The sequence below is a fragment of the Falco biarmicus genome, chromosome 12, assembly GCF_023638135.1.
Source record: "Falco biarmicus isolate bFalBia1 chromosome 12, bFalBia1.pri, whole genome shotgun sequence".
Lineage (NCBI taxonomy): Eukaryota > Metazoa > Chordata > Aves > Falconiformes > Falconidae > Falco > Falco biarmicus.
In genome coordinates, this window is record NC_079299.1 from 25176906 (window position 1) to 25202239 (window position 25334).

General features: G+C 40.2%; 1 protein-coding gene across 3 annotated transcripts in view; it reads left to right on the forward strand.

Annotated features, from left to right (window-relative positions):
• KIF16B (kinesin family member 16B) overlaps window positions 1-25106 on the forward strand; it is a 142274-nt gene extending 117168 nt beyond the window's left edge. For all 3 annotated transcript variants that reach the window (XM_056357426.1, XM_056357427.1, XM_056357429.1), the window contains 2 exons: window positions 8473-8556; window positions 24087-25106. In XM_056357426.1, coding sequence (XP_056213401.1) covers window positions 8473-8556; window positions 24087-24245 — 243 coding nt within the window. In that variant the 3' untranslated portion in view covers window positions 24246-25106. The remainder of the gene's footprint in view (window positions 1-8472; window positions 8557-24086) is intronic.
• Window positions 25107-25334: the final 228 nt, after the last annotated feature.

The window sequence follows — 25334 nt, forward strand, 5'->3', positions numbered from 1 at the left end:
TAATTTCATTTTTCTCAATAGCAGGAGGCAGACTAAATGGAGTTAAAATAACGCAATAAACTGTGGCCTCCACATCTCACCATAGCTCCAAAAATGCATATTGAGTCTAGGTCAGCCTGCTTGTTTAAAGGAGAAACTTACATGTGAGAACTCTCAAACATTTCTGATAATTACAGATGGTAGTTTGACAGGCAGGTAGGCATGACTCAGGGATGATGGTGAGGCTGTTAGTAAAATGCGAAAGAGATATCTTTGGTGTCCAGTCCTACCTGGTAATTTTCATCATCAGAGGGAGGTTCACAGGAGGTGAATTTATTTTTTGTGTTCTCATCCCTCTTCAGTGACAGATGAAGTTGAAATGTTCTTTGGAGAAATGGATCTCCCCATCTGAGGAAGGTAACTGGCAAGCATGCCAGGAAGGTCTTAACTCTCTAGTTACCTAGAATTAGAGGCAGCCCAACTGTGAGAACTTGTACATCCTGAGAAGATGCTCATGTGTTGGTGAATACAGAGAAGATGATCTGTGGGGGTTAGTCACAGCATCCAGACTTTGGGGAGACTTGCAACAGAACACATGTATTTATGGGAGGAAACTTAAGTGCTTGTGCTTCTTGGCATGGCTTAATGCCAGGATTGCAGGGGAATGATGTAGAGGAGGTATCTATTTAGCTACGGGTGATGCTCCAGAGAGATAAGTAGGAAAAAGGCAAGGAATTTTAGCCAGTCTGAGTACAGTGGGGAAGCTGCAGAATTGTTTGCCTGGCAGGTTAACCCCAGCAGGGTCTCCAGCACGCTCTGCCCTCAGTGGGGTGTGTTCTGGAGGGGGTAAAGTAGATTTGGCTCAAGGGGCTGTCTGCACTAGGGGTCAGGCAAAAAGCAATGTGCAAACCAGGAGTTGCTTCTGCCAGCCAGATATGCAAAGGTTAGACCAGTTCTGTGTGCAGGGGAACCTTTGGCACAGAGCAAGAAGGATGGATAGCAGGAAGAAAAGGGTATTCTCATGTATGTGGGGCAAAACAGCTTCCTCTCTGAGAAAAGGCTGGGCTGTAAAGGGACAGGAGACCAAGTTGTGACATAACTTGTATTCAGGAGATACCAGAGGAAAGAACAAAACCAACAACAAAACCAAACCAAACCAAAAAGCAATCCAGAACTTGAGGACATCACTCTGCAATACGGTGTCTCTTGTATTTGTCAGAAAGCACTGCAGCCTGTAGCAGCAAGGAGAGACAACAGCAAGCTGGAAGCCTGCTGCTCTGGTGGAGGAGCTGAGACACAGCAGGAATGAGCCTAGAGCAGCTCCTCTGGTCTCAGAAACGCTGCAAAGACCTGGGGAGGAGAGGGGCTGGAGGATAGTTGGCTTCCCTCAAAGCCGGTGAAGGGCTGTGTTGGGCTGGTGTTGGGCAACTTCTGTGGGGGCTCCTCTGCAGGGACCCTTGGCGTGCAAGGAAGGTTACCCACAACCTTTTTCCAGTTCTGTTTTCCTGGTGACTGGAGTTTTCTTTGGTTGAGGAGGTTGATTATCCTTGTTTGCTTGTTATAATAAATTGTGGGGTTTGTTGCTGTTTAGAAGCTGTTCAGTCATCTCCAGGGAGTTCGCAACATTAGAAGGTTGATACGGGTCCACCTGAGAGCTGTTGCTTGGATGTCGTGCCTCTGAGAAGATCAAATCCCTCTCCCCTTCTGGCAGATGGTAGGGAGGGTGGCGTGGGAACAGGAAATTTGATGTGGCAAATGGACAGTGGAGTAAGAAAAAAATTAAGTGGGTAATGGGGATGTGGGGGGTGCAGAGAGGTGATGGAAGCATAGCAATAAAGTGGATACAAGCTGGAAAGTAGGGGAGAACATGTTGGAAGAGATGAGAAAAATAGTAAAGAGAGAATATTAGAAATGGAAAAGTAGGTGACAAACTGAATATCCAAAAATAAGCCCCTGGATATTCCCTCTCTTCAATTAGTTGATAGTGGAAAATATCGTCTTTAATCTTTCTGTCCTCTGAGGGCATCACTTGCCAATAGCATGTGTAACGGGGAAGCACTCCGGGGTTTACGTGATGGAGGACTATGTTGTTTTTTTCTAAAGGAGAAGAAAGTTTAGAGTTTTATTCACTCATATTTGAAGTGAAAGGGAAAAGGTTCATTTGAACCTTAAGTAGTTTGAACTATATCACCTGAAAATGTGACTTAGGTGGTTTTTAAGTAATTTTGTTGTTTTCTTTTTTTAGTGGATAGTATATGTTCAAATGATTTATCTTTCATCTCTATTTGATTTTTGGTTTTTCAGAATTTATAAAGTAGCCTTTAATCTGTTCAGTTGAGTGTTAACTTTTTTTCTTTGCCTAAGGCCCTCTTATGAAATTGCCTAGGTGGTTTATTGCAGAGAAAATACTAGTAAAAATATAGATGTTAAGCTTTTTTTTTTTCCCTTGTTGTCAAATCCCTAAATATTTAGTGCAAGTTCCTAGTTAAGAATACAGCTTTTGTCCAATTTCTTTAAACTCTGGGAGACTTAGTACATCTTGAGAAGTTGAGGCTTAAGTTACTTTGTTTAAACTTCAAAAACTAAAAGTAGGACATTTTTTTTTTTCTTTCATTACTCCCTGCAAAATCAAGTCAGGTGCAGCCACACCGGCTGCAAAACTGTGCCACATTCTTCTCTTTGATTTTTCTCATCTGTGACAGAGATTTCTGGTACAAAGGATCAAAAGTCAGACATGCCCTTTGAAAAATGAGAAAATTTGGAGTTGTAAAAGTAACATGAGAGTTAAAGAAGACTGACTTTTTAATTTAATAGTTAGCATTTCCTTAATTTTCTTTTTTTCCCCTTTTCCCCCCATTTAAATATATCAAAACATTCAAGTACAAAGAGAATGAAAGATTAAAGATGACTCAGCCTCCATCAATGTCTGCCCTGTTTTTCTTCTTAAAAAAAACCTTTTACCATATTGTAGGCACTAAAACATAGTTTTTTACCCACCAGAAATAATGAGATGTTTCAAACCTGTAGATTCTTGCTTGATGTTGGAAAATGGCACTTTTTTAATGTTTAGGGAGCATAACACTTTGAACAATTTCACGCGTCAGAAGTGACAAGCCTACACGGCTGTATTATGTGGTATTTTACTTTGGTCCACTATATATTGAAATATCATCTGCAAAGTACTGTACAAGAGGTTTTTATTAACATGTTATGTTTCGCTGTACTATAAAACCCCTGAACTGAATTAAATCCAGCAGGTCCCTAGCAAACTTGGGTTAACATCAGCCGAAGTCTCTCCAACTGACTATCAGAGAAATTAAAGGATGCACTTCAAACGTGGACGACTTCATTTCCTAAGGGTCCTGAAATGAGAGTGCACCCCATCCCAGGCAGAGCCTTTCGTGATATTGGAGCCTTCATTTGCACTCTCTTGGTTTCCAAATGGCCAGTCTCCAAATTTACATCTCTTCCTGGGGCTCAGTAGTTGAAGGCTATGAAGATGTATGGTTTCACTGCAAGGGAGTATGCTTCCCTATAGATGTTGTTAGGTATACACTGTTTCCAGAAATAGGTGCATCTTAAGGTCAAAGAGATATGTAAGATTAAATAGGTGACTAAAAAAAGGGTCAGTTACTGCTCTGCCATCTACTCTTACCAGTATTAAATGCCTGCCGATAACCTTGTTAAAACCAGTCTCCTGGCTGAAATGTGACAGGATTGGAATCCATTAAGCTGTTTAAAATTTACTAGAATATTACTTGCCAAGTGTGAAGCACCTTTCCCTTGAGGACTGGACCTAGCGCTGTCTAAACTTAATTGTACTAATCTCACAAATACTGTAGCATGGCAGGCAAGTATCGTTTTTTACAGATAAGGTTGCTGAGGCACAAACAACTAACAAGCCCCTAAGTGATACGGGACCCAGAAATAAAACACAGCCTTTATTTATTATAAAGAAATTAGGGAGTAAATTGCAAATGACTGTTTGCCTCTCCCTGAGACTGCTACTGCCTAGCAACGATTGCCAGATAGGATAAACTTCATTAACCATAAAAAGTTAAATGTCTAAAAGATATTAGGAGTGGTGATATGCAGTCTTGAGGTGTCTCTATACTATTTTGAAATATGATCTGGGTTATTTTGGGTCTAAGAGTAGCCCCAGCCTTGCCCATGCTACATGTATGCATGCATGTGCGTGCCTCTATGTGTATAATGCAATTTGTACTGCAGCGATGCTGTAATTCAGTATAGTAGGGAAATGCTTCTGCAGCCAAAATAAAAATTAGAAATCTTGCGCACTACATACAGAAGCTTCTCAGGAAATCATTCAAGCTCTCTCTTCCTGTCAGGCTGGGGAATATGCTTCTTAATTTCCCCTGACAGAAAACACATCACCTCATCAGCAGCCCTAGAAAATGACAAAACATCCCTGCCGAAGAAGACCGACTGCCAAAGTCTTTCATTGCTGCCGCAGCCAGGGGCACAGGGACAGGGACAGGAGGGGTGTACTTCAGAAATTTCAGGGAAGTAGAATAATTTACCTTGCTGCCTATGGAGTCTCACTGTTTTGCCTTGTGTTGCTGCAAAACATTCTTCTCATAGTCAACGTGTGACCCTTGAAGAATTAATTTGAGTCAGAGGGTACATAGCCATTTAATTCTAAAAGAATAATTTATCCTCCTGAATCTGGATAATGTGAAATTCTCTTATGCTGCTTGAGGCAAGGCAAACATCTCTATGCAAAATCTGCACCTCACATCTCTCACACATTTAAGCGACAAATGCAGCTCAGTCACATACTGTGTGCTATGTGCATTAACCTGTAGCAGTGGTAATCTCCTCTGAAGTTACTGTGCAGTTTCTTAAACGTGTTGTAGCACTACTAATAACAAAACTTGAATTTGCTGAAATGTTTGCTACTGCAGTTTGGCTTAAATGTGTAAGATATTTTCAATAAACCTCAATTCTCTTGAACGGTTGCATTTCTGAATCACACAGTTACATTCAGAGTCTGATGGTCCAAATGATACATCAGGACAGAGGATCTTTATAGACAGTTGTTATGACATGTATTGTTACTTCAGTATATTTGTATTGCTGGGCTGGTTTTTGTTTTGTTTTTTTTGGCTTGGTTTGGTTTTGTTTTTTTTTAATAAACCAGTACTAAGACGAGATGAGAACATTTTATTGTCACTCTGCAGACCTGTGGAACCCTTGCACCGATGTGTTTTTCCCCACACTAAAGGAGTAACTTTGTAAGTCAGAGTGACAGAGATCAATGGTGTATAAGCACACTCCCTCTGGTAAATATACTAATATTGTGGGTTTATATAAATTACTACAATGGACTAGCTTCCTATTGCAGTGAAATTACACAGTCACATAGAGGACTGCATAACTCACATCGTCACATGAATGGTTCTAGCTCTCATGTAGCAAAGATGATTTTCAAGCTGCAGACTGGGTGGAAAGGGGTGGTGTCATGCCTGCACCAAGCGTCTGGGCAGCCTGAATCTCAGGTCTGGTGAGATTTAAATGTCTCTTCGTTTTGGTGGGCATTAGACTCTTGGCACATAGTTGAGTAGAACACAGTGGAATAATTCAGTGTTTCCAAGAGTTGCTGACGTGATGATGAAGTCTGTGGCTGGAGGTTTTTCTGTCGTGGCTGGGTGTTCATCTGCTGTGTGACAGAGATTGTCTCAATTTTTTATTTTTGAAATGGACGTTTGCCAATCATTTAGGTGAAACAGGAGCCAGAGGACCCTTGGAAAAGAGTGGGACCTAGAAATGCTCCAGCAGGCCCGAGATTGTGTGCTTCTACATCTAGCCCCGCAGAGATGGTGACTGCAGTAGATGATCAGTCCTTTGTAATGTACCCTCTGTGGGATGCAAAATCCTTCCAGTCCATACATATGTGTGTGTATGGGTATATTCTGTACACACATACGTGTATGACAAACATAGGGAACATATCTGTGTGTGCCAAGTATGGGTCAGCACATTGGTGTTCTGATTTGGATATCTGGAGGGAGGTTATTGTATATAGTTCTCCAAGTTCCGAATACTCAGACCCAGGTCTTGACGGGCAATACATTCATGATTTTCATTTTAGGTACATGTTGTGACTTTGAACATTTTAGAGCCAAGTTTACTGGCTGAGGCCTTTCTTTTGCCTATTAAATTCATGACTGCAATAATGGACTTTCACTGGCTTGGTTTCACAGATTTGTGCATCAGTGATTTGGGAGTTCAGAAATGTTAAAACTATGGGAGTAGCTACTTTGGTTTGAACTTAGTGAAACTTACTGGCTTTAGAAAATGCAACTGTTTTTCATCTGAGATGTATCTAAGAAAGCTAACAGATTAGGAAAACAATTTGCCCATCCCAAAGTTTTGTAGAATCAGTCCCTAAATGCTTGTTAAAATCAAACTTAATTTAGATAAAGAAATCATTCCTAATTTTAGTTGTAATACCTTGCTTTGACTCTACAGAGTATGTCTGAGGACATTGTAGCAGTAGGGTGTTTTTATTTGGACATACTGTGTTTTAACAGACGCTATTTTAAAATTCTGTAATACAAGTATTTATTAGCAAATAAATATAAAACAAATCTCTCTAGGGTCAGGAGGGGGTTGTGGTGGTAGTTATTTTACCTTGCTTGTTTCCAATAGTGACAGGATGCAGTATTGTTTAATAAAACGTAATTTTTGCAGGGAGAGGATTTTGAAGTCCTTGAAAATATTAGCACTTACAATCATGTATAGGTTAAGGAATGAGTAATGCAGTAAAAGTAACTCCCAAGGACGTAATTACAGGATACTGTTTGGTTGTGTACTGCTTGTCCTGCCAACATGAAGCAGCAGGCACACCGAGAAGAATATGGCTGGAGAAATTTGAGGAACATAATTGGGGCATGCTGGCAAGACTGGTGCGAGCAAACATCTCTCCTGTCTCCTCTGGTGCCCCACATCACTTGATATTGCTCATTTGAAGATGTCTAGGCGTTTCTTAAAAATTATTCAAGTTGGAGCTGAACCATAGAATGGAAATAAATTTTTTTTGTATTGTAGAATTCCTCTGTATTTTAAAGATGCTTACATTCAATATCAATAATGAAGCTCCTCATTTAATTCAGTATACTGCTGCTCCTTGTAACCAGCCATAAATTCTCTACAGTCCTGTATGTGCTGATATACTAGAAAAAGCAGCATCTTGTTTATTAGTTCAATATCATCAAATAGCCAGGGGAATTCGTGTAGGAGGCATTTTTACGCAGGGCTTTTGCCTGAAAACAACTCCAGCAATGCCAATGGGAGGTTGCATATTTCTGTCTCATGCTGTGAGAACGAGGAAGAAATTGGTTTTGATGTGCCTTCAAGTGCAAACACAAACTATGTGGAGAGGACTTGTTTTCTAGTGCATTGTTCCCAGCTGCAGTGGCTTAGCAGACCAAGTTCATTGGTATTTGTTACTAGCTCTTGAGTCTTTTCTGTGTTTTCCAGATATAGCTGGCTGGAATTTGTTCAAGCATTTTATGTGTTGGTGTACAAGAAAGGGACACAGTTCCCTCACCCTCTCCCTGACCAGTGTAGCTCGGCACCATTCCTACAGGATGGCAAAGGAATGAGAAGATAGCTTTGAACACCTCTGTGGAAGAGCTCCTAAAATGACAGATCTGAATAGCTGTTTCTAGCAGTTAGTTGCGCAGCTGCCTTGTTTTCATTCTCAGTGTGATAAATGGGATTTTGCCTGCTCTTGTGAATTCTTTTCAGAATTTAAAGCTATTGCCTTCCAGTGTGGACAGACATTTGAATGTGATTGAGCTACAGTTGAATTATAGCTCAACAAGTCCCACTTCCCATCATCTTAGGTAGGTAGGTGTAGGCGCATCACAGTGTAGGTGCACGCTCTTAGCCTGTCCCTGCTGTGAAGGAAGAAGTCGTAGTTCAAGGCACAGCAAAAGGTCCGTCGGGTCCGGCTCAGGTGTCAGCTGGAATCCAGCACCATCTTCCACAGCATAATCTCAGTGGTAGTTCTTAGATCCAGCGATCTGACGTGTACTGTAAAACATAAGAAAAGACAAACCATTAGATGATAGTACGGCTGGAAACCACAGCTTGTAAGAGACTGAACGCAATCTTTTAAGATACACAGATTTCCCGAAGAGATCTTTCTTGCTTCTTAGTTGGTGCTATCACATCAGTTTGTTTGCAACTGTGTAATCTCCATGTGAGCAGACGGTGGCATTCTTAATTCCTAAATTTGCTTTCTGTGGCTCATGGATGACAAAACACGTTGCTACCTTAGCAGTGCTGCAGACCAGATCGTCACAACAGCAGTAGAAATAGCTAATGTGGTACTTGCTAATAGCATATACTATAGCTCTTGATTATTGGGCATTTCCTTCTTCTCAGTTGCTTCGTAGTTTAAAGAGGAATTTCTCATTTGAGTGTGTCGCTTCTGATGCCAATTTATCCTTTAATGTCTTCCAGCTTGCCACTTTAGAATTCCCTCCGAAGAAGCTCTTTGGAAACAAGGATGAACGAGTGATTGCAGAACGACGGAGTCACTTGGAGGTATGCCAACTTTTTAACGTGCTTGTGCAGTGTATTTAGGTGGAGTAAATCTCTGCTTGACCAACAGAAACCATTCCCATGTGGTCAAAGTTAAGAAGCCTGCTTGTAAGTACCAAGTGACTCGCTGCCTCGTTTAACACAGGAGATGGCAGCAGGAGATTGCAAAGTAATGAAACATGCCTTAAAAAAAGATAATAATCCTAGTCTAGGGAAAAAAAAAAGCATCTCTTTAGAGATTCATAGGAGGTACGTTTATTTAGGGGGGAAAGGTTGTGGGTGAGGTAAGTGTTCGCTGGAGACAGATGGTCTCTGTGCAAGACAAGATTAAAAAAAATATTGCTACTTTAAATGCAATTTGTTAGCTGAAGATTTACTGTTTTATCATAGTTACTATATCCAAATATCTCATGACAGAAGGAAAGTGATATTTAGGCATCTTTGAGCTTTATTTTGTAACCCAGCTTTCTGAATAAGGGTTTTTTTTTTTTCAATTAATTTTAAAAATTAATTTTATGGTGGACAAGGTTACTGAGTTTATGAGGGTTTGGGGTTTTTTTTGCCTTGTTCTGCAGTGCTATGTGGAGGGCATAACTGTGACTCCTATCACACATTAGATCTTTGTATTTCTATATTAATGCATGTGTTTATTGCAGCCCAGGGGCAGGAGGTGGGGTTTTGGGAAAGCAGAAGAAGAGGCATGAACAAAGACTAACCCATACGCTCTGCAAGTGTATTGTAGCCACATGGGGATTACCTGATCATGCATGTCATTAAGAATTATGTTCTTTGTAGAGCTAAAGTAGCATAAAGTAGTGCTTTAGAGAAATTAATATAAAAGTAGATTGCTTCCAACTGGAACCTTTTCTTCAATTTTTTCTACATACCTCACCTTTTCTTTGATCTACCAACAAAACATCCTCCCACTGACTTTTGATGTGAGGCTGTCTTACATGTAGCACAAAATGTAATCTCGTTTTTTTGGGGGTTTTTTTTGGGGTTTTTTTTTTCATGTCCTCTATAGACAGCATAAAGGTGTGGCTGTGTTCCAGTTTAGTACTCAGTTTGCATGCTTTTCTACCAGTAAGAAATTTAATCCCTTAAATCTTTCTGACCTTTCATTGATTTTCTAACATATTTTATTTTAATGTTTCTAAATGTTAAAACTGCTGTGTATAGTGATGCTTTGATCATGGCCATGTAGTACTTATAGCTGTCTATATAGCCAGTTTTTATCTTAAAACTAGATTTATCTATTTGAACTAAATTAAGTCATTAAAACGTTATTTCCTATATATTTTTCTAAGATAATAATAATATATGACCACTATTCACATGAATATGTTTTGCCATATGCCAGATAGCACACTTGGCTGTGCCACTCAATAATTGTGACAAATCACTCCGTGCTGGAGAAAGTGAAGATCCCCTGTGGCTAAGGGAGAGTTAGATAAAGAGGACAAGGAGCCAAGCAAATATTACATCCTTACCATGAGGAATTTGATGCAACAGGCTGATCAAAACCCCCTTATGCCTTATATCTCGATCTCTAATCATGGTATTTTCTTTTCACTATGTATTTTCAGCGGTTTGCTCTGGCTTTGCCAATGGCCGGAGAGTTTCTGCTAACATAAGCTGCAGCCTCCTTGGTGAAGAGTGGGAAAACCCATCTAACTAGTCATGATTTCCTAAGTCATGTAATACTTGGAAGGCTCAAAGCACATCTTGAGTTGCATTGTGGAAGTGGAAGTTTTATTGCAATAGTGGACAATGGCACAGGCATCAGTTGCATTTAAAGTACTGACTGTTAGTGCCTCGTGGCTGTCAATCTGGTATGAACCTTGAGCACACTGCAGTGGGCTAACTGGGAAGTAGTAAATAGATTGATTGCCTTTGTAAGGGATGGGGTTTCTCAGCCTTTTGGCCATAGAGCGTTTCTCATGTGGGAGTTCAGTCAGGTAAAAGGTGAGAGAGTTGGACCTTGGCAGCAAGCAGAGTCATAGCTTGTATTCAGTTGGATTTCATACCTGGTCCCGTACCTTGCTTTGCAGAAAACCCTTTGCAGTCTCTTTCAAGCTTTGCAGGTGATGTGTTGTTATAGTTGTAATATTCTATAAAAACTTACTTGATTGTTTGCATTGTTAGTCAAGAGCTTATGAGCTAATACAGCATTTTTAGAAAAGCAAAGCACAGCATCCAGGCCAGCAGAAATGTATATTCTCATCCAACATCTGAGATTGACTGAAAATAGGTGACAGCCTGACAAATATCAATCTGATATCGGTGTTCTGAACAAATATTCTGTATTGCCAGATCATTAGTAAAGTTGTCATCCCGGTGGTGGGTGACAAAAAGGTTACTCTGCTCCTCCAGTTTTTGCATTAGGTATTTATACACCTTGAATAGGCTGTGACTTCACATTGTTTTTCCTGAACTTTTTGAAGTGGGATAGTACAGCTTTGGCTAGTCCAGTGCTCTCCACAAATCATCTCTAAGCAGCAGCAGTTTCTTTTTTTAATTTTATTCTTTTTTTAAGTATGCACATAAATTAACATTCAAACTCCAAGGTACAGCTGTGTGAGGGATAAGACAACTTAAGCTGTCGTTTCAAACAGCCTGACTAGAGTATTTGCTGAAATTAGCAGTTGGTTACTGAAATGGCCTTACAGGCTCTTTTCTTTATATCAAAACTAAATTGCAGCTTTCGGTCTGATCTGGGAAAATGTAGCAAATAGACTGTGAGTCATTGTAGGAACAAACCTGCTCTTCCAGTTAACTAAAGGTACAACAATCCGAGCCAGTTCTAGCGCAGATATCTGAATTGTTATTTTATTTGACTCACCTTGGCTTTAGTGAGGGAAATCTTCCTTGTGCCTAATTATAAAAAGATTTGTCCAAAACATCCTTTGCAGGACAGTTTAGGAAGAGCTTGTTTTTTCCTGCATCTCTAGGATTCTTGCTGCAGTAGAAGTGCTAGGGTGGCAGCGGGGGTTGTGGAACCTTTCAAGGCATCTGGAGTCGGGGGGCTGGCTGTAGGGTTTGCGTTGATTTAAGATTGTCATGTAGAGAGTTATCTTATTTCGGCTTGAGATTAGAAGTGGGTGTATTTCATCATAATGGGAATGGATTTACTTGGAGTGAGACTCCAGAGAGCCCCACGTTATGGGGATTGGGATTTAAAATCACAATAAATACAAAGTTTATGTAAAACATTAAGTTCTTTCATTTATCCTAGCTGGTACAAATGCTTCATAACCGAAAGCTTCACAATACCTCGTTGGTAGGAAAGGTAGGAAAGTACACACGTTATGTGTACTGGTTTTGTGTGAGATGATCCTGAGAAGTCCTTGATTTCTGGCATGATACCTAGTTGCAATGTAAACACTTTTGCTTTGGTCTTTGTTGGTCTAATACAAAGTCTTTTGAGCAATAGCTTACATTTCTGTAGAGTTTTGGAAAAGTAACATGCAAGTTTGCACAAAGGTTTTGCCTATACATCTTGAGAGAAAACATCTAAATTGTATTTAAAATTACCTATCCAGAATGCCCTATTGCAATCTATTAGTTTTGTATTTCATGAGGGACCTGTTGCAAGGCAAAACTCTAAATTAATTTTTCCGCAGCCTTTAGACTGTAATTTCACTTCAGAGCCAACCTTGCTTGATTAAATCCGCCTTAAATAAAACAGCCAAGAATTCTTTTGATTAAAGTTAATGAATAGAAGTTAGTGTGTATCTATCCTTTCATGCAATTAGAAATCAGTAGATAAGAGCACAGGATCATTTTTTTAATGAAATCAGGCAACGTGTATTCCTTTTTCTATTTTTTTAAGCAAAAACTTTGTAAGTGAAACCCATGTCATGAGATGTGTGGTTCAGTGAGTGTATCTGTTTCTGTTTTAACTGCAAAATATCTTATTCCTTGGTGAGTTGCTGGATTTGTGGATGACAGTAATAAGTTTTCCTGAAATCCCAGCTTCTTTGGAATACTGCATTTCTATTATATCATTCCCCTGATTATTTTTCTTCTTCTCTTAGACTCACACTTTCTTGTTCATTACTGAAAATGATTCTTAACCCCATTTTCCCATTGTGCAGCCAGAGAAACTGGGCAGGAGTCTGAGCTGACACAACAGACTGGGTCATGCTTCTTGACTCCTTGGTCAGAAGCCTTGCAGTTGCGGACCCACTAGGCTTTCTTTTCAGCTCTTGCTGTCACCAGTGTGCTTAGGAAAAAACAATTGCTATGCTGACAAAATCCCAACAGGTTGTTGCGTAAAGGAAGACAAGAACTCCCCCAAGCCTCAGCCTGTCTCCTTGTCTCTGTTCCCTGTTTCCCATTCCCTGTTCCCACTGCTGCGTTTCGTCAGGTTGGTTTGTGGACAGCAAAGGGGAACAAGCAAAATCCCTGATCAGGGATGCACCGACAGACAGCTCAACGGTTGGTAGCAGTCCTGTGCTTCCTTTTGCTGCCACTTGCAGAGCTCAGGGAATGAATAAAGTCAGCCTGTAACAGCATGGTAAGGCCAGCCTACGTCAAGTTTTGTAGGAGCACATACATCTTCCTGGCATTCTCTTTGCTCTTCTTTTTTTTTTTTTTTTTTTTTTTTTCTTGGTACTTTGAACCTCTTTAAAAGATAGACACGCTCAATTTATTTAAAATTAATAATACAATTGTCCTTAACCTTCTCACTTCCTGATGTCTGCTGATGAGGCTTTCAATGATAGGTGTTAATGCAAGAGGCAGAAATAAATCTTGTATGAACTGCATAATTCAATTTTGCTCTTGAATCTGTGGGACTGGCTGGGGAAGGCACTGTAGACACTGAACTGACTGAAATATTGCTGTTACTTACAGTCAAAATTAAGCTTTCAAAATAAGATTCTTTAACTTAGAAGCCAAATGTTTTGCACTAGTTTGTATTCTCACTTGAGTTCTTTTAAAGGTGATAATATCTGGGGTTTCTTTTGGTGTAGGGCTCTAAAAGCTAGCCACTCCAATTTTCTCCTTTAAGAGTGAGACTCTGTTGGTTTTGCATGGCTCCAAGAATCTGGTTCTTAAGAAAAATGTGAAATAATGGAAATAGCACTTTTTCTTGAACTTGAATTCATTCTTGTTATTTAAATGTATTAGCTTCAGAATTAACACCTTGGAGGCAACCAGCAAAAGGAACATCTGCAAAAAAAGAATAATCTCAAAATATTTGTTGACAAATTTGGGCAAGCTGAATGTCTGAGTCTGTCAGAGACCTCGTTTCTTGAGGTTGTCCTTGAAGTCATGAGGGCAGAAATATTTTAATGAGATTTTAGATGATTTGTCATCTGAATATTCAGTACGAACTTCATGAGTACATCCCACCGGTCTTTGTTTCACGGTCCCAGCCCTTAATATGTATAACTGGGACAACCCGCTCCATGCTAGTTGCAGGTGAATTGATGTTTCTATTGAAAAAACCCTGTCAAATGGGGTCAGAGTTATCATTTCTGTTTGATTTTTTTCCTGACTGACACCAGTCACAAAGACCTTTCAAAGCTACTGATTATGTGTCAGTTCAAAGTGATTATTAAAAGAAGTTATTAGACTCCAATATCAGCTTACAGCAACATCCCTAATACCAAAGATTTTCAAGATGAGCTTTAAAGACAGCTGCTTGCTGGCCTGGCTCTTGCAGACTGCATGCTTGGCTCTGACAGTGTGGTTGTAAATATTGTTCTTAGAAGCATCTCAGTGAGGTGGACTTCAGAAAGCATCTAGAATACATTTGATAATTATTGACAGATAAAAGGAAGCTTTTCCTTTTCATACAGACGTAATGCACGCTAGGTATGACTGCTAGTGCAAAAGCAAACCGCTACAAATGTCAGTGTTTGATAATCCCAGAGAAGGTTGTTTCATACCTGTAGTCTGAACTACAAGAATGCAGCATCTGGGGAGTGATGGTTTTAATTTCCCACTAGAGGAACAGGGGTGCAACGGGAGCACGGAAGGAAAGAGCATTCACAAAGACAAGAGAAGAGCGTGTGTGGTTGGGCCATATTGTGAATATCAATTCTATGAAGTGCATGTGAACAGATCCTTTTCTAGCTTAGGTATAGTTAGTCTGAACCAAATGCCTTTCATAATCTCTAGTAACAGTTAAAAAAATTTAAGAACAAAAATGACTGCTTTTCAGCAGCAACACTGAAGCCTTGCCTTGCCTGCAGACAGTAGGACTCTGTAGTTAGCCATCCAAAAGCGATTTCACACATCAGGTTCCCATCCTTCCGTGCATCATCGGGGCTGCCCAAGGCACCTGGCTGTTCTTTGAAACAGAAGCTCTCAAAGAGGAGTTGTTGCAGCTCTCAGCATTGATTCATTTCATCTTTTTTTGGGTGGTGCTGCTTCTTGCGTGAGGCTCTGTTAGCTTCAGAAAGTGAATAAATAAAAATTAATTTTACTTATTGATTACAGTCACTAGATACAAATAACTAGAAATTAGGACTTTGCATACATCAGCAGTTGATCCGATACCAATAAAATGTTATTTTGATTAAATACCATAGATTCAGCCAGACCCACAGCAAATGCAAGACATAATGGCAATAGACAATAAAGATGGCTGTTTGTTTAAAAGGAGTTAAAGCCTGGGGTTATTTTCTGGATGAGTTAATTTTAAACTCTGGTCCAACAGGCTGGAGGAAAGGAACAGTGAGCGTAAGCAGTGCCTTGGTCTCATTTGCTCATACTCGGTGCTTAACTCAAGGTCAGGTCTGAAAGCCTGTTTTGCAGAGTTTGCTAGAGGTAACTGTAATATACATACCCCTTTACAATGATTTTGGTGTTTCTTTAGGTATACAAAGTACCTCAAAAACCTGGATCTTTTGTGGTAAAATGTTTATTTCCGTTACAAGAGAAGAATTAATTAGGATGTGCAATATGGAGGCCTTTTTTTAATTTCCTTTTCAGAGATTTCAGAGTATCAGAAAACAAGGACGTGTGTTTATCATGATGTGGTAAGTTCAGAGTAAGCGACAGCATATATCTTACACTCCAGTTTAGCTCCACATCCTAATGTGTTTTGCTGTCAGTCCAGAACAAATTTCCCAACATCCTTCTACATATCAAATTTTGAAGTTGCGTACCTTTATGGGTCTCCAGTAACGGCTCTCCACCTTCAGATGTGAGCAGGTGAATAAAGGGAGTGCTCGGCTAAGGCCGCTGGGTTGAACTTGATGCTTTCCCTTTTCAAAGCAAGCGTATCAGCCATCCTCCTCTGCCAAAATCAGAATCGGGTGCCAGGAGTAGAGGGTGATGCATGTCATGGGCTTTGGGAGCTGTTTGCCAAGGCCGCTCCGGCAGCCGACACGCTGTCGCTGCCGGCCCGGGGATGCGTGGTAAATCCAATCCTGTTGTTGTTCTTTCTGAACAGATTTTGACAGGACTTGTTTTGACTTGTGCTCCGAAGAAAAGATCGGTTTCCTTCACTAGTCGGGTCTGGTTTGATCTTTTTGAATATGGCCGTTCACTTCCAAAAGACGACTCACGCTGACCGAGCACCTGTAAATCACAGCCCTTGCTGCCTTTTTTCCCTGCCAGCCTACAATTCAGGTTTCGCTGGGGCTACTTGCAGCCAATGAACATAAGCTTTCAGCAAGCAGGCATTGTAAGAAATATTAAGTCCTGTGGATTTTAAATGAATTTCAGGCAGAATAAGATTGTAATTTGGGATATAGACTGACTTCAGAAGTTAATTCAATTGATGTGGCATAATAGTAATTCAACAACATGTGCTTATGCCATTAGACTTGCACAGAAAAACACTGTAAATAGCTATAATGAATAGTTTGGATTTTGAAAACCTGGGAAAGCAATTTCACCTTCATAACTGGCATCTCAGAATGCTTGTACATTACAAAAATTCAAAAAGGTGTATGAATTCAAGTAAATTTCAGTACTGCCCTGGGTAAAATTAAATTTTATTGGCACTCAAACACTTCTGGAGATGTAGTGGTAAAATCTGCTTTTACCTGTATAGCTGTGGAGGAAGCTAGCCCTGATTCAAGCATTGTGCTGTGCATAAAAACATAGGGAGAGTTTCCCAAGGGGCTAAAAACTTAAGTCCTGTTTTTCCGATGGAATTTAGCTTCTTAAAGAGCTTGATTCTTACCCACTTAGTTCCAAAGTCATTTCAGTAGCCCTAAACATGCCCAAAGGAGTGGTATGTATGTTACTGCTGCTTCTCTCTCTGCTTTGGGGTAAGTCCGCCACCAACAGACTGCTGTGGCGTTAATGCCACTGCAGTGGCAAGAACACAATTCTCCATAGCCCAGGTTCGTAGCTCCGACAAAAGCAAAGGCTAAATTCTTTGCTATAAAAATAAAATTCTAGTTTTATAGATCCAGCATTTACACCCATGGTAACATTTGGGGGCTGTACAGGTAAATCTGTTCACTAACAGAAGAGCTGTATTATGTTTTCGGTAGGATGTTTCAGTCTCATCTCCTTCTATCTAGCTCCTTAGGAAAGAAGCTCAATCTAACAAGAGTTTACATATGTGTATCGCAGTCAAATCGCTAAGATGATTGCTAGTAAATTAAAAAAAGCCAACTTAGCATAATATGCCATACTTGTATTATTTCTGTTAAGGGAAACCCACAGATCCTGGTTTCTTAGGGAATGTAGCCAGCCCGCAGCACAGGCAGCCAGACCCTGCAGCAAATGCTCTGCTGCCCCCAAAGCTGCGCCTGGCTGTTACTTCCCAGCAGCAGGATTCCTGCGGTGCCAGGTTTGCTTCCCTCCACCGGTAAGAGGACATTCGTACAGGCAAAGGCTGTTGATGAGACAGCTGGAAGTTTAACACAGGTGTGCTTCGGAAGAGCCGGCGATGTGCATTGTGCGTGGTTATACACAGAATTTAGTTTGGGTGGGAATTGTTGGTGTGTGGGGTGGAGTTGCATGTGTATGTATAAAACACAGGGTAAGGTGATACTGATTGGTAAGTTCTTTTTTTATTATTTTTTTTTCAGTGACTACTAGGCATTATCTGTAAACAGCCTTGCTTCTGATTAGACCTAATCAAAGTGAACAGGAAGGGTCTGATTAAAACGAGTCAATCCTTTATTCTTGGCTTGTGTAATGTGAAGTCAGTTAATCCAGCCTTGAGCTTAATTAACGTCTTGCAATCTGAAGCAAATACCCCCCCACACCCTTTAATATTATGACTAATATGGTGGTGACTTGTCATTTTCAAACATGTGAATCTGTCTTTATTCTCCTGAAAAAACTCTCTGTGCTCACACAAATCATGTGTGACTAGAGCAAGGTCTCTGGTACCTATGGGATAGATAAGTTCCGGAGGCATTTGTTACCGCTGACTCCTTGAGGAAGCTTTGCACGACATTGACAGTATCTAATACTGTATTTATTTATTTATTTTTTGTAAGGAGAACCCAGCTATCCTGGTCTTTCTGCAAAAGATATTGGTCCAGGTGATCATGTCATAATTTTAGAAGATTTCTCTCCCAGTTTCTCACAGAAGTAAGACCCTTCAGGCACCAGGTAGTCTCCCAGGCAGTAAGTCTTTTTCTCATCGCTGTGAAATCACAGCTGCACGTAATCACCTACGGGTGTGTGCAGGAGATAAATGTGTATGGATCTAGAGGTCACATCAGGTACGTCCTGAAGGGCCTGAAATATCACTTGAGATATTGAATATCCCATGCTGTCCTGCTCACATGTGTTACTCAGATCTGCTTTATGATTTGCAATATATGTCAAGGTGTTGGGGAAAAGAATTGAAGCCTTGTGTTTTCTTTATTAAAAAAAACCAACAAAAACACAGAAGACAAAAATGTTTTTGTGCTAGTTATATCTGATGAGTGGAGAGTTGATCTGAATTGCTGGAGGTGAAGATTTTAGTCATAGCCTATGTTTGGTCCCCCATCCTCTTGAGCAGCTGTACTCCAAAGTAATGCCACCTCTTATTTTGTATTCTTGCTATCAGCCAAATTAATAAATCCAGAAATGGATTTGAATCTACTTTTAGAGAGCTATCAGAGCATTATGCTGGCAATTATTCACTCCTAATTAGACAGTTTAGTCCTCAGGTGGTCCCTAAGGGAAGGGGAGACGGTTTGAGTGGCAGTCACAGGGCAGAAGCTTAACTGTGGTGAGATGAATCATGACCTGGAGGGCCAAGCTGGCCTTGCAGATCACAGGAGGAGCCTGCTGGGATCACTGCCTGGACAAAACACCTTCGTTTGGACAGCTTGAATACCCCTTCCTGGGTAATGTTGGGGCGTTTGGCATAAGAGAACCCGCTGCCTTGGAACTCAGTTCATAAAGAAGCTTCCTATATTATGGCTCACTGCTTTCCTTGTCCTCCACACCTGACCCAGATGATCTGGTCCATGTGGTGGCTGTGATGTGGTGAGTGTCCAGGATGAGGCAAAGCTGGTGTGGCTTACTGCCATTTCCCTACGGGTTCCTGTCATCTGCGCTCCAGCCCTGGCTGACCTCCTTGTGCAGCACGTTAATGCCCTCTGACTTTTGCCATTAAGAAAAAAAAAACCACAAGGAAGAAGCAGATCCAATGAGAAGTTTGAATCCTATTTTTCTTGGGAAGATACATGATCTTTTCTCATCAGATCCTGTATATAGAATCACCCCGGACAGGGCCCTTTGCCAGCCTGAGGTCCCTGTGGGACACCGAAACCTGCTGTTTAAGCCTAGCTTTTTTTTTGTCACAAGAGACTGTAGTTGGTGATGATAGCTGCTGGCATTTCTGCAGAGCTTTGTATTTGGAGAACTACCCTGGAAGTAATTTTTTTTTTCCTCTTCAAGACACCAGTGGAAGGGTCCAAAATAGAGAAGGCTGATTAATTTGGGAAAGGATCCCCAAATGTTCATTTTCCTTTGCATATGATCAATGATTTATTTCTAGGAGACAAAGGCAGGAGGTACACTCCCGTTTCTGCATTCCAGCAGGCTCCCTTTACATCTGTTGTCTTCTCAGCAGATCCTTGGTTTTGTGATCACGGATTGGAAGTGAAGCATGTTCCTGTTTTCTTGCTTTGGGCTAGAGTCTTCCTCAGAAAGATCTTGCTTTGCAAATACCTAATTGCAGCATAACGTGGTTTTTAAGGCTCAGGGAATATCAATCTGTCTCTCTCTCTCTTTTTTTTTTTTTTTTAATCAGGTTCTTACTCTATAGAAAACAGCTGTTGATACCTGTGTATGCTTTGCTCTATGAATAATTCAAATCAAGATTTGATTTAAAGCTTGCAGCGCTTAACACTAGTCGACAGAATAATTATGTGATTGGTGCGAGCAGTGAGATGAGCAAGTTAATTAGTCCTGCCTCAGCCACCAGTGACCTTTTGGTAAAGCTTTTGACCATCACATTGACGTGTAGGTATTGAAAGGGTGGTATTGTTTCAAAGAAAATAAGCTATTGTTTCAAAAATCCCCAAAACCTTGTAAGGTTTATCTTACTGAAGTTTGGTGCTTCCAGCTCTGTCAAATATTAGGTGATATTTATAATGCTAATTGTAAAGTCTTGTATTTAAAGAATTTAGAATGCTGGCTTTTTTGAGGAAATCACTAGAAACAGCAGTAGGCGAGAGAGATCTCAAAGTTTCTTCACTTTATGGAAGTACCAGAGTTGATGATTTTTTAATCACACCAAAGTTTAATGAAAAATTGCGATTCTTTCAGAGCTCTGCTATTGGTCTCTGAGGCTGTCGCCGTTTGTAATGGATTATGAGAACAATGTAATTGAACTGAATTCCTCTTTAATATGCCACAATTGAAGGGATGATAAGAACACTTTCACATTCCAGAAAGCTTTTTGATTGTAATAATTTTAATAACTTTAAGTTATGGATTTATATTTAAAATGTATAAAATTATGTGGTCCCCACATCACGAAGTGGTGCGAAAATCATTAGAATGACTTTGCTGTGCTGATGGATTGAGCATGAGATGAACACTGGCCTACTGCTAAAAAGGTGAACCCTATTAAAATGATTTTTAATAAGCTTTTTAAATGGTTACCATTTCATTATTCACATAATTAAAAGGGAGGGAAAGCTACTCAGTCTAGTAAGTAAAGAAAAACCTTTGGGCCTCACACCACTTTCTCCAGTCTTGTTTCATTTGCAAACGCTTGGAATGCAAAGTTAAAACTTGCAGATACGGCTGTCGTAAATTTTAAGTTAAAGGCCATGAAGATTGTAACGTGTGCCTAGAGGGCAAACCCACTGCTTTTCCCATTTTGGGTATTTATTTTTTTTAACCTGGCTTTCTATCTTTAAGTGTTTTGTGCATATAAAGAGTATTTCCATTCTCTAAACTGGTGTTCCTGAATGCGTGTTTAGACTGAGCAACCACTATGACTGATGTGTAAGTTACCCATTTTACATCCCTGTTGCAGTGCCAGGGTCCTGTGCCCTCACATAGAGATGTTTACAAACTTATAATTAGGACGTTTTCCAGCAAACCAGCATTGTAGCAGGTTGAATGCTATTAGTGAAATGAAACTCCTAAATGCATTTGGAAGAGCACTGATTACCAGACTAAATAATCCAGAAAAAATGGCTAGAGTTTTGAAAGGCTAACAAACAAAAATGAGTAATAAAACCAAGCCTTTTGGAATATTTGTAGCAGTTACCTAGTTTTTTCTTTCCAAGGTAACCACGCAAACCTAGCAAAAGTAGGATTGCTGTAACGTTGGGCTTTGCATACCAGGGACAACGATTTAGATGCTCTCAGTGAAGTGCTGGTAGGAAGTCACAGCACCAATTTGTATAACATTTGGACATGTTTCTGTGAAGGCATCCTGAGCTTGCCAGTCTCTGCTAAGAATTTTTTTTTAAAGGAATACATAGCGAGATACCAGAGTGTTTCCCACCTACTTTTAACTCGGCACAAATAATGCTATTCTGTAGATAGAGAAAAATCCTGTCTGCTGCTGGAAATAGATTAAATAAGAAAGCTTTGAAAACAACTTTCCCCCTGCCCACTGAGCCCTGAGAGAGAAGATCCTTTAATCTAGCCTTGCTCCCACTCCAGCAGCTTGCAGTGGTCTCCTGCATTGCAATAAAGTCATGTTGAGTCTCTTTTGGATCTCTAAGACAGTTTTCTTGTCGTCATCTCTGGCACTTGGTGTTGATGTGCTCTGCCCCTCTCCCAGCTTGCTGTGACCCTCATTCTCTCCCTATCCCATCTGAAATTGGGAAGCATCTTTCCACGCACCAGTAAGGAGCACTCTTTCTTCCCTTTCTCCTGCCACTTTCTTCCACTTCGTTGTCCACGTTGCAGCCAACAGGACAGAGCAACCTTCCCCCTTACTGTTCAGCCACAGCACTCAAATCCAGGCACATGCTTGTGGTGTTAGCAAACACTTCTGCCATCAATCGCTATTTCCTCACTATGGAATTCACTGCTAGCCAGCGGATTTGGGCAGAGCAGCCTTTTTTTTTTTTTCTCTGAAGCAACAGCTTTTTTTTGTGTCGAGGGCATATCAGCTCTGTGTTATGCTAACACATCAGCATTGCAATCAAGGACAAATGCAGATAGGGGTTTTATAAGAGGGCTAATTTGCTCAGAGCACATAATGCCAAGCCATATGGCTGGAAACCTTCATACAGAATTAATTCCATCATAATCTGGTAGGGTCTGCTTGTTGCCATTTTCCCAAGGATCTTTTTCACGTTCAGAGAATCTGTGATACTCACCGAGCAACTCCGGTGTGCAGAACTGGGAAAATAAGTATACCTGCTGTTCCTAGTGTTTCCCTGTCAGATAAGTATATGCTTATAGCAGAGGGTGTTGGGGTTTTTTTTCTACTCTACTATTAGAGCTATCATGATAAAACAATGAGTAATGGCTCTACGAGGAAAGCCATGACAGTCAATTAGCTGGCCATACATACCAAGGTGAACGCAATAGGTCTTGTAATGTCTCTGGCGAGATATTTTGGTACCTTTGAGTCTTCGGTAGCCATAAACCGGAATTACTGCAGTAACTTCTCAGCAGAGTGTTAAAACCCTTAACAGGATGCCATGTTTTACATTTGATTTTCTACCGTATTCATCCTTCAGGCATTACTGGATTGGGACCTTTTTTAAAGGGCCCTACTTTGTGAACTAATTATGACAAACGTTGATATGACATCTGTTGCTCACTTTAAATTACCTCTTAGTCTGTTGGAATTAATCTTGAAGGCATTTTTATAATGGAATTTTTTTCATGAACGTTAATACAACCTGTGGGAGAACTACATAAAAAAGAAAATTCACCAGTCCTGCCAAGAGAATAGCTTGTACCAGCTGCCTTTTTTGTTTGTTTTTTGTTATCCTGCTTTCTCTGGTATTAATACAGCTGGTTTCCAAGGCATTTAGATAGATAACTGGTTATAGTATGGAGGAATTCTCCTTGAGAAGAGAGTGAATAATTAGGACTTCTTCCTGAACAAACCACTTCTATGCCCCAAAAGCTTCTGCACTGAAATAACTAAACCTTGTGTTCTGCAGAGGAGATTGTGCTGTTCTGTTTTGCAGATACATTTCCCACTGAACCGAAGATTAGAGAATAATTTCTCAAGTTATCTTTTTCCATGGTCAGTCTGTAGCAGAGCAAACGAGTTTTATCTCTGTGCTCCAGATGAGATTTCCCTCACAGCTATGTGGATGACACTGGGTACTTTTTTAGCACCTATCTGATCAACATTTTATCTACTGTGTTTCATTCAGAAGTTATAAATATGACTTACTAAATCATGCTAAATGATAGTAATAATTCAACCCATATGTGAAGGAAACCATCAGGTCTGTGAAAACTAGCTTTGTTTTAGTGTACATCTGTCACAATGTCTCTAGGCACAAGTGGATGTGAGCTGCACAGTGGTTGATGATTAACTTTTGGAAGGGGGAATGCTTCTCCATGTGTAAGACTTAAAAACAAAAAAAAAAAAAAAGAAAGAGGATAGCTCAGTGAGAAGATTCTGGTAGGTTCTGAGCTAGTATGGAAGTCATGCAGTCTTTGTGCAGATGGCCTTGATCAAAACAAATCCTTTTTGATGCAGGGATAGTGGAGGCTTGATGAAGGAAAGATCTCTGAAGTCCTTTTGTGTCCATATGTAGTGAAATTCCTGCAGAACGGATTTGAGGTTTGCACCTGCCATAGTGTTTGGTAATGCTAGACGGCAGTATTAGCAGGTCATGATTAGCAGAAAGCATTACGTAACTACAGAACAAACCAGAAAACATCACACAAGCACAGAATAAAACACTTACTAAGCTTGGCAGAGGAAGAAATGGAAAATGGTTCTTTTCTGCTTTTCCTAAGCTTCATGCAGACATTTCAGTAGAATTGTTTTATGGATGGATTTAAATGCTGGTGGTTGTTAAAAGGAGTTTGCACAGTCCAAGGAGATCTTGTCTCTTTTTTTTTTTTTTTTTTCCTTCGCATACTGCTGTTCATTTAACTCTTCAAAGTGCTTGTAATCAGTTTGATCAAGTGAATCTTATGAGATCTTGCATTTTGTTCCACAGAAATACCTCAGGAGCTTTTTCTCTGCAATGCTGAAGTCTCCATCGTCCCCGTTGCACATTGATAAAGTGGGGCTAACTCTGTCAAAATACACCATCTGTGAATTCTCCCCCTTCTTCAGGAAAGGTGTTTTTGACTATAGCAGCCATGGGACCAGCTAACTTTTGGGCCAGGACCCTTATGCCAGAGGAGCACAGTCGAGTGGTGCCTTCACTTTCGTGGTGTGAGAGAAATGAGGGGAAGAAAAAGAAGTATCTTCCTCCATACCCGGAACATTTTTTTCAAAGCAACTCCATTTAAGACTATTTAAGCTACACCCCAGCGCTAGCCTGTGTCCTTTACCAGTTCTCATACTAGTGCCTGCATTTTCCTGGCATGGGGTATACAGATATTTTTCTGTAAGTTGCGCTGTTAATATTGTAAAAAGATTCTGACTCTCATGCTGAGTTTGGATCCGCTCCTTTGCAGGAGTGCTTCCTTCCCATTTGCTCAGACAATTTGTTCTGGTGGGGCGAGAGCATCTCGTGTTTACGGTGTCGGTGTGTCATGCTGACAGAGGGTTTCTGAGCAGCCTTTTGGTTTCTGTCCAAGCTGTTCCATAAAGAACACTTCCTCGGTTGTTTCCTTATAGCATATTGTCGTGTTTAAAGTAATGCTCATATTCCACTGTTGTTTCCTTCCCCCACCTCCCGCCAGACACACATTTTAACTATTTGATTGTATAATTGTATAGTCTTCCTCAGAAGAATTAAAGGGCCTGGGTAACTTGAATGTTTACAAAAATATATGCAGCAGAAAGAATATAATTTAAACCCTGTAAAAGTCTTCCACACCTGGTTGTTTTGAGGCAGAATGAATCACTCGCCATTAATTAAGAAGCAGAGGAAGCAATAGTTACTGAAGAATGCAGTCAGCATCTTTTTAGATTTTCTAATTACCCAGACTGTAAGTGGATACTGTGCACTGTACAGAGCTCATGGCTATGCATAAAGCTAATGCAAAGTGCTATACTTCTTTTTTTTTTTTTTTTTTTTTTTAAAAAAAAAAACCTTCTTCACAATAACATAACATTGTAAAATCTGAGTTTTATTTTCATCTGTTAAAATTTACAGGATTTGACTAATAGTACTTTAAAATTACTCAGGACTCATTCAGACTTGCACATGTATATACAGGTAAAACTCATTTTATATTGCTGCAAATCCAAAAATATATGTATACACTGTGACTGGAATTGAGTATGTGTACAT